General features: G+C 55.0%; 1 protein-coding gene across 1 annotated transcript; it reads right to left on the reverse strand.

The window, feature by feature from the left end:
* Positions 1-373: 373 nt before the first annotated feature.
* ACKR3 (atypical chemokine receptor 3) lies at positions 374-11,292 on the reverse strand. Its single transcript, XM_039228661.1, has 2 exons — positions 11,209-11,292; positions 374-2,239 (listed from the first exon to the last, which is right to left on the reverse strand). The coding sequence occupies exon 2, from the start codon at positions 2,211-2,213 to the stop codon at positions 1,125-1,127; it is 1,089 nt and encodes a 362-aa protein (XP_039084592.1). The 5' UTR covers positions 2,214-2,239; positions 11,209-11,292; the 3' UTR covers positions 374-1,124.
* Between the last annotated feature and the right edge of the window lie 5,329 nt (positions 11,293-16,621).

Here is a 16,621-nt window from a genome sequence, read left to right on the forward strand (position 1 = left end):
AAGACACATAGTCCTAGGCCCCGGACAATTCTGGGCTGACAGCAGGCAAGAATCTTCCGGCACCGCCGAGGCCTTAACAGCTGCACTGACCAGTTATCCCCCAGTCATCTCCTCTCCCGCAAATATACTACATGACCTTAAAAAAAAAAAAAAGCGCTGAAATGTTTTTCCTTTTATGTCACTGCCTCCAGGGTAACCCCCGGGGTTTTGCTTTATGGTAGAGCTCTTGTTTTACACATATTAGGCCAACCCAACATGCAGCATACGTGTATTATTATTACCACACATGCCACCTAAATGCCACACACACTTAAAACACAGACTCCAGTGCTTTTTTAGGAAAAAAAAATCTTTATTAAAAAAAAATAATAACTTACAAACAGAGAGAACTTTCTGGAACTTTCTGGAACAAGACTGCTTGCTTTGCGCACAGCGTCACAGCCTGGGACAGTGGTGCTTTGTTTCCCTTTTTTTCACGTAATTTTACAATACCAGTAAGATCACAAACTGCGTGACGGGGTCGTTTTTCGTTCCATATCCCGTGCCGGTACAAAGCACCACACAGATATAAAATTGTCGTAAATAAAGCCTTTGCGCCAAGACTGGCGTATATTTATAGATTTATAGATATATCATTTCAAACCAGCTAACAATTAATGTCATCCTTAGTCAAAACGGAAGTCAAACTAGTCTTCAAACTACCACACTCTGAATACATGTCAGCGTTATGCCTCCCATACGATATTTAAAATATATTTAAACTTTCAAATACATTTATCAGGTACACCAACAGTGAGAAAATAAAGTCTTAAAATTTAAATACAAGTCACCATAGAAAACCTTCGGGGAACACGGAAAGTCCTATTTTACAGAAATACAGGCAAGCCTGTCCCCGCGGCTGGCTTGGTCACACAGCACAGCCCTGGGTGAGGTGACACCGTCAGGATGCACGGCCGACGTGGCCCGAGAAAGGGGGTCGGGGTGAACCATGGCGCACGCTCCCCTCTTCCCGCTACTCGGGCGTCCAGTCGCGAGGCCGCCGCGCCGAACTCTCAGAAAAGAACGCATCCCAGGGTCGCATGGAAAACAAGCACATGTGTCCCCGAGACCCTGCCGAGGGCGCATCACTTGGTGTTTTGCTCCAAGGCCGAGTACTCCGTCTCAGACAGCCTGGAGGCGTCGATGAGTTTGGTGAGGCCAGTTTTGGCCGAGTACTTAAAAATGAAGGCCTTCATCAGCTCGTACCTGTAGTTACGGTTGATGAAGCTGTAGAGCACGGGGTTGACGCAGCAGTGCACCAGCGACAGACACTGCGTGACGTGCAGAGCCGTGAACAGGAAGTTCTCCAGCTGGCAGGTGAAGGGGATGTAGTGGAGAATGGAGAAGATGTCCAGGAGCACCGCCACGTGGTAGGGGAGCCAGCACACGAGGAAGACCACCACGTAGGAGAAGATGATTTTCCGGCTGCTCTGCTTCTCCTGGTCGCTGGAGGCCGAGATGGCGCGGGCCAGCAGGCAGTAGAAGACGGCAATGACGCAGGAGGGCACGGCGAAGCCCAGGACGACGGACACCAGCTCCATGCTGATGAGCCACTCCTTGACGCTGTGCTCGGGGTAGAAGGAGCGGCAGTAAGTCTCATTGTTGGACGCTGACGTGACGGTCTTCAGGTAGTAGGTGTCGGGCAGGGACACGCAGAAGGCCAGCAGCCACACCAGCACGCAGACGGTGCGGCGAACCGCCTTCTTCCTGCGGCTGGACGTGCCGGCAAAGTAGGTGATGGAGAGGTAGCGGTCCACGCTCATGCAGGTCAGGAAGAAGATGCTGCCGAACAGGTTGATGGAGAAGATGAGGTGCGTGATCTTGCACGTGAGCTCTCCCATGGGCCACTGGTTATGCTGCACGAGACTGACCACCCAGACGGGGATGGTGACCACCACCCAGAGGTCGGCGATGGCCAGGTTGAGGATGTAGCAGTGCGTGTCGTAGCCGGTGGTCTTGGCCTGGATGGTCACCCAGACCACCACGGAGTTGGCGATCATGCCGATCACGAAGATGAAGATATAAATGAAGGACAGCGTGTACAGCAGGACGCTTTTGTTGGGCATGCTGGGGCACAGCACCGTGTCCACGACAATGCAGTCGCTGCCGTTGCAGGGCCAGCCGATGTCGGAGAAGTTCCCCGGCTCCAAGTCATCGAAGAGGTGCAGATCCATGGTGCTGAGCGCGGGAAGCAAACGGCCTGCACAGAAACCACACGGAAAAAGAGGGAACAGAAAAGCAGCCTCGTTAGGAAACTCCGGAGCGCCAGTCCACGTGCTCTTCTGGTGCACGCGTGCTCGGCTGTCCCGCTTTGGCTCAGTGGCCTCTTCCCCAAGAAAGGAGAAAAGCAAACAGCCACACACTCCGCACCACCGAATAAAACCTACCTGGAATCTAAACCCGACAGAAAGAGCACGTGCTTTCTCTGTCTTTTCATGCTGTGCCCAGGGTGTGAAATCGGCACGCTCCGGGGGCCAGCCAGGCGTCTGACGGCCAAGGTGACGCTGACGGCTCGCTCATTCTTAGCAGAGGACGGAGGAGCCATTTTCCCCATGTCCCGAAGAATGCGGAGCCCATCAGTTCCTGGCACTGCTGCGTGACAACTGTCCTGCTCTGGGGCCTTAACGAGAGGGCTGCACATTCCCACCCACGGGCATCAAAAATGTGACTCGGTGCTTCTGACCTTCCGGCCACACGTGTGCGTGTGAGCCTGGGTCTTAGGTCGCCTTCGCTCTGCAGTCCTGATGACCACTAAGCACAAAACGTCCTGCAGCTCATGTGCTTGGGTGCACCCCGCACCCGCACCCGCACCCGCACCCGCACCCGCCGGCTTTGCCGCAGGATTTTCAACTAAGGGCAACCACCCAGCTGTGTTCCTTTCTTTTACTGATCCAACAACTGCTTCAAGAGAGGCTTGTGCCAAGACCCGGAACACAAAAGTCACCACCTGTCACGCTTCTGGAGGGACAGACAACCGTCTCCACCTTCTTCCCTAATGACCCGGGAATTGTCACCAATTTCACCATTTTCATCCACAGAGGAATCCGCTCCCAAGTTCCACGGTGCCTCCCCGAAATGCAGCAGCTATGAAGGGACTGTCTTCTATGGCTGGCCCCCTCCCCCAGCCTGAGGGCGCTGAGGTCCCGCCAGGACCCGGCCAGGGACAACGGCCCCACTGTGTGACCCTGGGAACAAGGGCCACCTGCTGAGTTATCTAGCAGAGGAAGGCGTTTGCGCTTCCTTTCCGCGTGTCACAGGTAATGACCCGCCTCGAGTCGAGCCTCCGTGCCAAGTTCATTCGCAACGGGCTCCAGGTCACCGAGATCTCCCTGGAGGATGCACAGGTCAGTGCCCAGGTGGCTACGCTCCCGGCATGAGCTGGGGCCCATCCCAAGACCAGACCTTCCTGGGTTGGCATCCTGACTCTCCCCTCATGGGGGCTAACTTGCTTCCGCTGTACTGTCAGGACACCCGAGGGCCCCGTGCGGAACGAGCCCAGAAGACGGGCTCTGTAAAACCCCACCCCGGCCCTCCACCCCGCCCCAACCCTCCAGCGAAGATCACAGCCTCCCTTCCCTTTTGCTCCACGCTTGAAACTAACTCTTACTGCTAAGTAACTGCCTGTCGCTGCCTGGAAGGGGAGGCAAGGCGAACAGAGGCGGGCGGTGTGACTGGCTCATGTTCAGGATACATGAACCGAGTCTGACCAGTGAGACATTCCGCTGCCTCCCAGGAACGACCAGTGCCTCCGCCCCAAAACCCACAGCAGGTGGGTCTCAGCGGAAATCACTAGCAGATTTCGGGGCACTTCCCCTCTGCGGGGTGAAAGCGCCCACCGGTCCCTCTCCCAGTGACCCACCCGGGGCCCCGTGTCCCCGCTGCTGAGGGGAGAAGGCTGGGCCTCCCGTGAGGCGCCTGCAGTGGCAGGGCCCATAGCCGGGAAGCCTGGCGGTCCCCGGAGCACCCCCCCAGGAGGGTCCCCGTGCCCTGAGACCAGCAACTCATGCACAAGCACAGCAGGGCACCCTGGGAGACTCAGCACGACCACGTTCTAGACAGAGAGACTCCTCACGTGATGGGACTCTGGACCACCCTGGCTCGAAGGCTCTGACAGCACCTGGGGCAGCAGGGGACGCCCCTGAGGACCCACAGGGCTGGCCTTGGGGCGGGCAGCCAGCCCCGGATGGTGCTTTGAAGCCACTATCGCCCCGGCCCCCTGGCCACTAACCTGCCTGGGGCTGACCCTCCCCTCCCCGGCCCCTGAAGCCCCCGTTCTCAGCACAGAACAAACATTTCGGCTTTGCTTCCCTCCTGGTTCCAATGCGGTGGCCCCCTCTCCCCCACCATGTCCTTAAAGTGAAACACATCTGCAGCACGGCCCAGTTTATAAGGTGCTTTCGCCTCATGGCCTCACTGGACCCCAGAGTCCTTGCAAAGCGGAGGAGCCCTGCTGGAGGGCGGAGGCGGGCGGGGGTCGGGGGGGGGCGCCCTCCTCTGCCCTCACCGCCACAGCCCTGCATGGCCTCTGCAGACACAGCCCCGGAGCCCAGCATCCGGGCCGTCCACGGGGGCTGGAAAGGAAGGAATGCGCCCCAGCCTCGGTCACCGTGACGGAGTCCAATCCCCCCACCTCTCTGCTCACCACAAGGAGACAGGGAGCCAGCTCGGGCTCCCGTGCCACCCAGTGGGCGGGCGCTGGGCGCTAGTCGGTGTGCAGGGCTATACCGCATAGGACAGGGGTACGCGAGAAGTCACCGCCTCTCACACCCTAGCCTTTGGGACCCTCTGGGACTCCTGCCTGGGCCGGAGAGGGCGCGGGCTGCATCCCTGGTTTCTGCCTCTGCCTTCTGGGCAGTGAAAACCAGAACTGGTGATCACGGGCCCTCCAAGCCAGAAATGGCACCTGTCTGGGGGCCCCACCACCCCACCCACGCATCCTCTCCCGTCCCTTCCGGAGGGACCCTTCCAGCAATGGTTGATGGGCTGAAGGGCACAGCTGAGGTTTCGAGGCCCCTGGCTAGAGTGAGAAAGCCAGCTGGCCTACCCATCACCAATCATCCACCACCACTCGGCCCAGGAGCCCTGTGCCCTGACCACCCCCCTCCAGGGACCCACAGGCACCCCCGCCCAGGGCAGGAGGCTCCAGCGGCCAAGAGGAGGAGGGCAGCACAGAGAGCAGATGAAGCGAACTAGGAATCAAGCCTCCACAAATCTAAGTGGGGCCTCAGGAGGGCAAAACCCCGCCCAACAGCTTAGCCTCTCGTCATTGCGGTAGTTTGCATGCATTTGGCTTTGGAAACAATCAAGGGCCGTTTCCGGAAGAGAAAAGGATCTGACAACGACAATCTGCATTTTCCGCCAAAGGCGGTCTGCCCCGGGCCCGACCCGGGAAAAGCTGGAGGTCACCGCAGCCGGTACACTGACACACAGGCCACATTCTGCATGAACCGGGAAGGATTCGCATTCCCCGTCTAGGCAGTCAGGCCTCTGAGCCAGAGCCTCTGGGAGGTCTCTTCATGCTGGGGGGCAGCGGAGGGCCGATGACCAGGGGACCTGGAGGAGGCCCCCGTCTTTGATTTTACAGGGTCACACATTTCTCCTCTCGAAAGATTCACGAGTCCCCAACAGTACAAGCGTGTTTACTGAAGCACTATTTATTCGCAAAAAAATCGGAGACAGCATAGACATCCACCAGCAGGGGGCCGGTTTGCCCAAGTGTGAGGTATCCCCCGTGTGAAATATAACATAAGAAAAACAAAGGGGACCTTCCTTTAGGAACACGGAAAGGTAGAACGTTCCGCAAGTGAAAAGCAACATGCCAATACATACGCATCGCATAATCTCATTTAAGAACAAGAGAAAAAAGCAGGTGTGTTTTTACTGTAAATACATGTGCACAAAGGGCACGGGGAAAAGATCTGCAAGAAGGTATAAAACTCTGGGCAGGCGGCGTGGGGCGGGGGGGACAGAGGCGGAGCCTGTCGAGCTGACTCTCTAAACTTCCGTATCACCTGAAATCTGACATCGAGAATTACGTAAATTCTATGGAGGAACGTTTCACCTGACTGTACAGGTTCCCATTCCGCCCGCTGGGCCACAGAGATCCCAGTGACAACAAAACACTGGACTTGTCACCATTCCATCCCGTGTCCCCAGCGCTCGCGGAGTCTTATCTGACCCTCCTCTCCTCTGGGGACACTTGCTACAGACCCTTGGGGGTCGCCTGTCCCACACCTGCACTCAGGGGCCATCACACTTCCGCCATGAAAGGAAGTCAATTTTCCTGTGGACCCGGCGTCCGTCGGGCCCTCCCCACCGCCTGAGGCTCACCCACCGCTCCTGTTCCCTAGTGGTGGAAGGGCTCCCTCTGTCAGTCTGAGGGCTTTTCTGGAAGCCTCTCCTATCTCGGGCTTATTACTCATCAACCAAGTACCCCAGACAACGAGTGAACTACAGCCAAGTGGCCCGAGGCATTTGTCTGAATCCAAATGGTCTGCCTGAGCTCACCCAGGGAGCGGGGGTCACGCCAGAATTAGAAGTCCCCAAGGTTAGTAGGCAAGGGGTGGCGGTCAGCCCGCAGTAAACATGTCCCCTCCTTGGCCACAAGCCGATGCCTCCAGGACAGAGACCGCCAACTGGCTGGCGTTCACCAAAACTGCCCTCCGTGTGTGTGCAAATTCCCATCGCCGGCCAGGAAGACCCTTCCCGGCCAACTTCTTACTTAGCTGCTCCCAGTGAACGGGACCTGCTTCTCCCACCCGGTCCCCCATCCAGCCACATGTCTCCATTCTGTGTCACTGCGTTTACGTTTCTCCACATTCTTCCTGCCCGAGCCCCGCACCCCCGCGATGTCTTTGCCAGTGGCGTTCATCGGGCCCCACCAAGCCCAGTGATCTGATGCCAGCACTGGGAACGCGAGTCCAGAAGTTTCTGAACCGAGACAAACATCAACTCTGTGCACTTCCCAAATTTTGGGAGCCTCCTCTGTGGGGGCCACTGCTCTGGGGCATAACAGACCAGAATCACCATGCTCCGCGCCTCCCCCCCAAGAACTTGCCAGTAACTAAGAAGAGAAAGCAGGCAGCAGGTGGTGGTAGTGCCCCCCGGGGCAGGAGGGTGAGGGGTTTCCACTCAACTGGCTCACGGGAGCCTTCACGGAGAAATGCAGGGGTGCCTCAGTGATGCACCATGAAGAGCGTCACTGAATTTGGCTGAGGCCACCCTCCCCACACGGGAAAGCTGGCGGCGAGTCTCCGTCCGGGGCAGGGGTACAGGAAGTGAGGGGGTCAGGCTAGGCCAGTCCACCCAGGAGCCACGGGGTTGTGAGCAAGAGAGTGGCCTGGGGCAGAAAACGCTTTGAGGGCAGGCGTGCCACTGTGGAAGGCGCACAGTGGGATGCTCTGGTGGCCGGGCACAGACTGGCAGGAGGAAGGGGCTCCCCGAAGTCCCCAGGGGTGCAGATAAAGATTCCGTGGGCCAGGCCAGAGCAAGGCAGCAGCTGGGACCCTCAGGGCTCTTTAGGAGACCTCTGCCTACGGGGGATCTTTTTGATCAGCTTTCTGTGTCCTGCCGGGACGGAATTTCACAGAGCAAGTCAGCGACGTGCAGACTGGGTCACCGTGTTCCGTCTCTCCGCTGAGCGCCTGCACACTGAGGCCAGGCCAGGCCAAGGGACCAGGTTATCTGGGTTTGTGGCTTAACAGCGGCTCTCTTCACTTTCCCAACTTTTCCAGAGGCTTCATCCAGTGGGAGCCGTGCTCTGGCCTCCTTGCCATAGTCCACACCACCCCCCACACCCTGCTTTCTATGCAGCCGGCACGCGGTTCGCTAAGGAGAATCCGCACTACCTCTAAAAACGTGAGGCAACTGCCCAGCTTTGAGGTTTGGGTTTTGTTTGCCGTTTGGTTTTTTTTTTGTTTGTTTGTTTGTTTGTTTTTTACCAATGCTGCATTACATCTACAGGGAAGTCCAGAAAGCTTCGGCCCTGGCAGGCTCCCTGTGGCCATCTGCGAGGGCTGACAGCAGATTGGGGACTGGTGGGTCCCCCAGTGCCAGGCAAACAAAAACAATGCTATCTTGGGTGCCTATTCAGTCACCGGCTGATACTTTATACAAGTAAGGGGCTGCTCTAAAGTATCAGGAAACGCAAAAAGTCATAAAGAGAGAGTCAAGGGGAAAGAAAACTCCCTAACCCTGATTCAGATCTAGGCCACCTAACCCTGGGGGGTCCTCAACATGTTTCCTGTTAACACACGGTGGGGGGGGGGCATCTTCACCCACTTTTAAGCATTTGGGGGAGAAAATGAACCCCCACATCCAGAAAGCCAATCTGGTCTATTGTGCCCAGCTGCCCACAGGGAAGCAATGCTGTGCCCAGAAGGGCAGGTCCAGAGTCCCATGTCACAAAGGCTGCCGTCCGGGCTGGCCGGGTGTCACCAGAGCCTCCGTTCCCACCCAGCTCAGGACCTGGACGAGGCAGTGGCAGGTCAGCCAGGCTCCCGGCCAGACACAGTAGAGTTCCCAGGAGCACACGACACCATCTCGGACTCTACTAATAAAACTCAGGGGAGATCCCCACAAAGCCGTTAAACCGGCAAGAAAATCAGAAGATGCTGGCTCTCTGGCTGACACGGTCCCCCACGATGCCCACCGCCCTTTTATCTGTCCCTGGCCAACAGCTGTCCAGAGTCACCACTGAGCTACTCACGGTCCCTTCGCCCTTCCAGAGCATGGAACAAAACATGGGATCAGCTTCCAAGCCTACCTGTGGCTCAGCAAAATGTTCGCGATAACACTATGCAACCCCCTCGTTACTTTACTAAGGAAAGCAACTACGCGTTCTTCCCCCACGCTAACTTAGTGGATTCTTAAGTAACAAAAAAATCAAATGTTCCCTGCAGAAAGCCATCAAGCATTTGAAATCAGACAATCCCCTTCTTTGTTCCTTCCCTTTTCTGGTCTCACTCTCTCTTTTTATTTACCTTTGCTTGCTTGTTTTTACTTTAATAGAAAATGCATGTCCTGGGGCTCAGGTTATCCGGACACTGGACGTGACCCAGCCTTGGGTTTCTTTCTGCACTCCAGCCACGTGCGTGCGACTCAACGAGAAGGCGTCCTGACACAGTCCTTGTTCCTAAAAGTCAAACTAAGTTCAAACTCTGTCCCCTCTAGCTCCAAATTCCACTTGCGCCCTGCAAAACCACGGAGAGGAATCTAAAGCCCTAAAGTCTTGAAGGCTTTTCTCTTTCTGCTCGGTTTTAGTCTTCAGGCTTCTGGAGCACCCGTCTGCCAGCCTCAGGTCCGAGGAAGTCCAGCCAGCTCTGGCGTGCCTCCCCGAAAACAGAAACCCCTCTGCCCGGATGACCACACAAAAACCCACTGTTCTGATGAAGTAGGTTTTTTTGTTTGGTTTTTTTTTTCTTTTCTTTTTTTTTTTCCATCCAGAAAGCCTACACTTTGCCTGTTCTGGGTCTGATTAGAAACCATAATACCTTCTCAACTCTCCCAGGATTCGCTGTTAATAAGGGAAAAACTCACCTCCAAAGTCCTGACTCAGTTAAGCACAGGCACGCTGCCTTGGCTACACTTTCTGGAACTTTTTTAAAGCTATGATTGCAATGCACGCCCCTCTAAGAAACCGGACAGGCAGCAAAATACGGGCGTTTCTCAGTTTTCTTTTGCTCTTCCACCCCGCCCCCCACCCCGCAGCCCCAGGAGGCTGTGTGGCATCCAGCTCGGGAACATTCGAGTGTGTATGGCCAGAGACAGGGAGGAAAAAGAGCAAATTGTTTCCAAGCTAGAGCGCCTATGTGCAACCTTGCTTTAGAGAAAGGCTTTGCATCTGGGGAAGCTCGCTCCAGACGGAGGGACAGGCAGTTTATCCCTTTAAAATCTATAGAAAGTTAAGCACAGACCCCAGCAGCCTCCACTCTCTTTTCTAGGCAAGCCTATTTGATCTCTGCATTTTCTTGGAATAAATAAAAGGACACAAAGGCAGCATCTGTGTTCAAAAAGAAAAGGGAAAGTTACCACATTGAGACTCTGAAGAATGAAGTTTCAGGGGATGTCAGGGCACCGAATACCTTCAAAGGGCTGTAAACCATGTCACGGGGGCCTCTGCCACTCCGGGAAAACCTAGGGATCCTGTTGTGAGCAAATGAATTAGAGAGAGAGGGGGGGGGAGGGAGGGAGAGAGAATAGAAAGAAGAGAGAGAAAGGAAGAAAGGGAGAAAGGAAAAGACGGAGGGAGACAGCCAGTCTGACTTTTACAACTTCTCATTCTCTCTGGACGTTACGAGGCTTGGCTAACCACCCACCCCTTGACCTCACTCCAAAGTTCTGACTCTGCCAGTCACCCCCCGAATCTCCATGCACTCACGCTAACAATATTGAACAGAACTCACGTTTTACCTGAAGGCTGCATTGCAACGGCAAAATCCTAGACTTGTGTGCGTGTCCTTGTTGCTTTCTACTTGAAGTTGGACTTACCTTCCGAGAGCACAATAAATACCCCCACTGGGTTAGCAAGGATGCAATCGAGAGACTGGCCAACCGAGCTGCACTTAACATTCACCCCCGTAGCCGCCCGGCTTCCAGGATCCGGTTAATCCCCCCAAAGCCCTGAATTCGAATCCATGCTGGAACCCCACACTTCAGGATGCCTCTTAATAAAGCGTACATCTTTCTGCAATGACATATTTCCTGCCAACTCTATCTACTTCCCGACTGATCCCCAGCGTGAGCGTGGGGCGCGGTGGTGCCCGGCTGCTCCCTATGCCAGGTCCGAGCCAGCCCCGCGGACATTCTGGCTCAGTTCTCACCCAGCCGAGCTTAAACACCCACTGCAGCAAACAAACACCAGCTTCCTAAAGCCAACACACCCACGGGGCGCTCCCTCCACCAGCCCCGAAGGGAAACGGCCCTTAACTTTCTGCAGCCGGAAGGTGAAGCCCCCACCTTGGCAGCCGCGTTTGCAAAGCAGCCTCTGCAGCGTGCAGCCCGTGCTTTCGGAGCCCAGACCTGCAACGCCCTGGGCAACCGATCACAGCGATTCAGAGTCCTCGGTTTAAAAAAAAAAAAAAAAAAAAAGGCGCTCAGCTGCAGAACCGAAACCCTGCCCGCCGAGCTCCCCTCCGCTCCGGGCAGGGCCGCGGAGAGCAGCGTCCTTACCTCCGGGTTGGGCTCCGGGCTCCGGGCTCCCTGCGCCGCTCCTGCGCGCACCGCCTCCGGGCCGAGCAGTTTGCAGGACTGAGCTCGCCGGCTGCGGACCCGCGTTATATACACTGCAGGAAGGCGCCTCTAGGTGGCAGCTTTGTAACCCGCTTCTCCCTCCCTGCAGGCGCGCGCCGCCCCCTCCTAACACACACGTGCAGGAACACACACGCGCGCACATGCACGCACACACGCGCAGGCACGCGCGCGCACCCTCTCGCCACCCCCGGTCTCCCGCGCCGCCCCCGCACCCCCTCCGGCGCACCCCGCGAACCCCCGCGGCCTTGCACGGTCCGGACCCCGCGGGGGAACACGCGTCCGCAGAAGAAAACCTGCAAAGACGCCCCAGCGCTTTTGCGAAATCATCAAATTACCTATCTGGTCTCAGGTATATCTTTAATAATCCCATTACCACCAGGAGTTCCTCTGAATGCCTCTCGGCTCTAGGGAAGACTTTGTTCCCAAGACAAATTGCTCTGACCTTCTGAACCTCGGTGTTGATTTATTTGGCCTGGGGTTCTCTTTGTTAATTCCTCCAAAACAGAAGTAACAGTTTGGGTATGAGCACCGTCATGTGCCCATTTTATGTGCCCCGGGAGTGCGGGAAAGAGCGTCTGAAATAGATTTTAAGATTGTATTCGAATAGTTCTTTCTGGAGGAGATTTTAGGTCCGGAGTCCTTAAAAATCTCAACAGAAGGGTGTTCCCAAGTGCCTACCCAGTCCACGCACACGTCAGGGGCATAATAAATGTCTTCTGATAAGGTCTTTTTCTGAGGTGAGTTTAGCAAATGCTTTATTATTATTATTATTATTATTATTATTATTACTGAAATCTGCATTCTCATCAGAAAGTGCATAGCTGAAGTCCTGCCCATGGGGAATTCATCCTAACAAGAACCAACCGTTAAACACGGAGTAAACTTTCACTTTTAAAACCACGCTGCCTGCGCTCTTTTCCCCTAGAGTTTTGTGCCACATTGTGTGGCTTCTGGTTTGCTTTCTGCTTCTTGTGGGGTCCCCTAAGGGCACATATGCGTGGAGGCACCCCGGGTTGCCACTTTCTCCCCAGCTAAAACGTTTTCAGATTCTTTTTATCCTTCTTCCGAAAAACAACACACAGCCAAACGCGGAGCCTGGAGGCGCGGAAAGGTCAAACTCGCCCGGGGCCGCAAGGCCCTTAACAAAAGAAATCCTCTGTTGAGATAAAAGCTTCCCGACTCCAAACGCGAGCACCAGGCGCACACCTGCACCCCGCAGCCCTCCCACCCCGGGGTCCCGGAGGGGGTCTGCCGGCCCCTTCCCGCACGGTCCCCGCCTGGGTCCCCCTGTCGGCTGGGGACCCAAACCCCACCTCCAGGCGCCTGGCGAGGATGCCGGGGCAAAGGTACCCTGCAGGCTGCTCGGTGTGCGTTCGCCCAGGATTGGGGGCGACTACAAGAATACTTTTTCCCAACTTTCTGGCCCTCGGTTCCTCTTGCGCGTGACCCTGTGTGTGAGCCTCCTGGGAATGTACGCCCAGCAGCGAGCAGAGGTCTCCTCGGTGACACGGACGCACACGCTTCACTTTGTATCTCCATGAACTTGACTCTCTCGTCTTTGCAGGACGGGTTTCTCCTTGGAGCGCAAGAGCCAAGCCCAGGACCGGCTGGAATGCGGTGTAGACCCGCGTGCTGCCTCTAACAGAAAATACGCACTGATAACGAGATGCAGTCGCTGACACAGGGGAGGGAGATGCGGTGTCCTTGTTAAAATAAAAAAGAACCTGCCTGGGTTCAGAAGGTGGGATCCGCCCTCTCCACCCGCGGGGCTGGGACTCAGGAGCCGCCCCCCACTTGCTTGGGTACAGCGGGCGGTGGAAAGAGGGGTGCCCGGGACCCCGCCTTCCCTGCTGCCGCTAACCTCGCCCCAGAACCCAGTCCTGGAAGCACTGCTTGGTAAGGGAACCGGATTCCAGCGTCCCAGGCCCTAAAATCCTCTTGCAGCCTTCCCGAGGTCCGCCCCAGCTTTGTGGAAAGGTCCCTTTGTACAGGGGGGTCACACTTAATGGTTAACTTGGTGGCAGGGAGTTTGGTTACCCCAGCAGGAGAGGCTGAGAAGGCAGGACTGGGGGCCGCCCCTCGCGCTGTCCCAGCTGACCCGGGCTCAGTTCTTCCTGAGAAGGGCCGGGGAAGGGTGTGCGGCCCAGCTCCGCGCTCCTTGCCTGTGTGTAATGTGTACCTGGGATTCTAGACTCCGCGGGGCAGACTCTCCCCTCGGGCTTGATTTGCCTGCAGATAAAATAATTCGAATGGAACCTTCTTCTCTTGCTCAGCTGTGGCAGCCTGAATCTGCTTGCTGCCGGAAACGCCCCCTGAACCTTGGCAGCCTGGGTCCAGGCTCCTTCTGAGCACAGTCAGAAGTGGAGCCCTGGTGGATTCTGGTGGCCGCGGCAGCGGCCCCAGACACACTCAACTGCACGGTGGGCCTGAAGACTGATGGCTGACTTCGCCTGACCGCGGTCTGCACCCCAGCCTGAGGACCGCCCCACCAGGCGCTACACATCCCTGGAGCCGCGCCCCTCTCGGCCTGGTGAAGGTCGCCTCAGCTAGACCGGACGTGCTCCTTGAACATCAGACACAAGGCCTTTCTGTGCGGGAAGCATCTAGAAGCAAAGACAGAGCCTCACACCCAAGGAGACAGGGTCCCCAGCGTGGGCTCTGACCAGACAGGTCTGACTCGGAGCCCCGCCTTACATGCCACGTCTCCTTGGGCAGCTTAGCCTGTTTGAATAGGAGGCTCCTATCTTTCCAGAATCGATAGCAGAGCCTTCTTGCCAGGTGGTTCTCGGGATTAAATGAAGGGATGTGTATTAGAGACACGGTGGCTCTTCTTCTTCCTCCTCCTGTCCCCGTCCCCAGATGAGGCAAATTCCAGTGACACAGTGTTTTTGGTTTTTGGTTTTTCTTTTTTTAAGAACTAACACAGATATGTAACCCAAGGCTTGCAACGCTCTGTGAACTTTGATAAGGTTTGGACAGGATTTATAACAATAGCTAAATCTCAGCATTTGCCCTTTGCCCATCTAAGTGTTTCGCCTGCGTTCTCTCATTCAGTCTTCACAGTGACCATAGAAGTGGCACTATATTCGTCCCACTTCTGTGAGGACAGTAAGGCCCAGAGAGAGGGGGGAACCTGGCCAAGCCCGTGAATGAGGGGATTCAAATTCAGATGTGTCCGACTTCTCCACAAGTGCTATCTCATCTGCTGCCACAGGAAGACGTACTTTTAAAAGAAAAAAAAGGAGGGGCGCCTGGGTGGCTTAGTCGGTTGAGCGTCCGACTTTCGCTTAGGTCATGACCTCGTGGTTCGTGGGTTCGAGCCCCGCGTCGGGCTCTGTGCTGACCCAGCTCAGAGCCTGAAGCCTGTTTCAGTCTGTGACTCCCTCTCTCTCTGACCCTCCCCCGCTCACGCTGTCTCTCTCTCTCACCTAGAAATAAAAAACATTAAAAAAAATAAAAAATAAAAAAAAATAAAAGAGAAAAAAGGAAACCCATTGCAAAATATGTATCAAGCTGTCGTAAGTGGGGCGGCCCAAAAGCAGGACCATGGATGAGAATTCAGGGGCCACCCATGCATTGAAGGAGTGTTCCAGAAGAATCTAGCAAAGGAAAGACACAAGCAAGGATGTGATTCTGGCCACGTCTCAGTGCAGACCGTTCATCAGCCTCCAAAGCCTGCAGTCACATGCTGATTTTGCCCCAACTGCGGGCAAGGATGCCGGCTTCATACTCTTACACCCTTCAAAGCCTGCATCACGTTGCTGGGTGGGAAGGGGGGGATGTAACCTCCACTTACTTCCTGTTCCCACCCTGTATGGGCAAAGCAGCTCCAGTAACCCGAGGTCAGTCTCGCAAAGATGCCTTCCAGTCACAGCCTGGGCGGTTAACCCACGTTAACTAGATGCACAGACACACAAGAAGTCAGAGGCGTCCAGGAACAAGGCCACCGGTGCCCACTGTACAAGTTGTCACTGGTACCTCTTACAGTAGTTTTGACCCAAATCAGAGAATATTCACTAATTAATACTCAGACCAACTTTTTGTTTCTACCTCAGGACCTTTGTACCTGACATTATAGCTTCCCCGAATGCTCTTCTCAATGACTGTTGTATGGTTATGTCCTTGTTATTCAAATATTGCCTTCAATCTAATTTTCTTAGAAAAACCTTCTTTCACTGCTCTGGTCCATGCCAATTACTCTGTCTTTATCCTGTATTCTTCACATTTCCACCATCCAAAGTTTCCAGTTTATTGTTTGCCTTTTCTCTACCAGAGCATAAACTCCTCAAGGGTAAGAACATTGCTCCTTTGTCCTCTGCTGTTTCCCATTGTCACACGGGACCCTTGGCCCTTGGCGTGGTGTTAATAAATATTGACTGAACGAATAAACTCAGAGGAAGCTCACTGTGGAATCAGGTTCTTGCCCCCTTCCCATATTTCACTCACTCACTTCCTGCCTCACAGCAGTGGTTTGGTGGGAAGAGTGTCGGGAGAGGGCTCAAGAAAATGTTTTAAGGAGTCTTAAAATATATACTTTGAAAGTGTCCAAAAATATGAATAGGTTCTTCCTGCAACACTGTGGCCCCTAAAAACATGAAAAGTGAGCAACTTCCTCAGTCCTTGGAAAAATACACATTAAGACACCGTGCCGTGTGCATACGACTGGACACCCCCAGAGAGGCTAAAATGAAAGCTGGTGAGCGCTCGCAAGGATGGGGACCCCCAGAAATCACACACCAGTGCCTCGCAGACTGTGTGGTGAGGTGCCAGTGTTCCTTTTCTTCCCCAAGGCCTTGCACCCCAAGCCACGGTCCTGCCAAGAATGACTAGTGAGGGGCCCCTGCCACCGTGTGTCATCACACGTGTGCCACATGCAGCATCACACAAGGCTGCCGATCATGCATTTGTATGTCGCAGCAATGCCCCGTGTCTTTAAAACTTCCTAAATGCTCACTGCCCATTTCTAACCTCACTTCTTTGCCAGCTAGTAGCAAATGGCTCACAGCCCACACTTCAAGGGGCACTGCAGTCCCCCAATGATGGAGGCGTAAATCGGCAAAACCGTTTGGCTGCATTCACCAAAGTTGAACACGTGCATACCTATGACCTCGCAATTTCATTGCAAGGGGTGGCCTACAGATGGACACACTGCACCAAACAACACTCGCGAGAATGTTTGTGGTAGGACTAGGTATGAGAACTCCAACATTAGCAGAGAAAGATATTACCAATCAATCTCCATCACGAACATAGGGACAAAGAATCCTTTAATAAAAGCAAATCAAATGCAACAGTATGTATCATGACTAAGTGGGGCTTATCCTGGGAAAGC

The sequence above is a fragment of the Hyaena hyaena genome, unplaced genomic scaffold (assembly GCF_003009895.1).
Source record: "Hyaena hyaena isolate Hyena2069 unplaced genomic scaffold, ASM300989v1 scaffold_31, whole genome shotgun sequence".
NCBI classification, from domain to species: domain Eukaryota; kingdom Metazoa; phylum Chordata; class Mammalia; order Carnivora; family Hyaenidae; genus Hyaena; species Hyaena hyaena.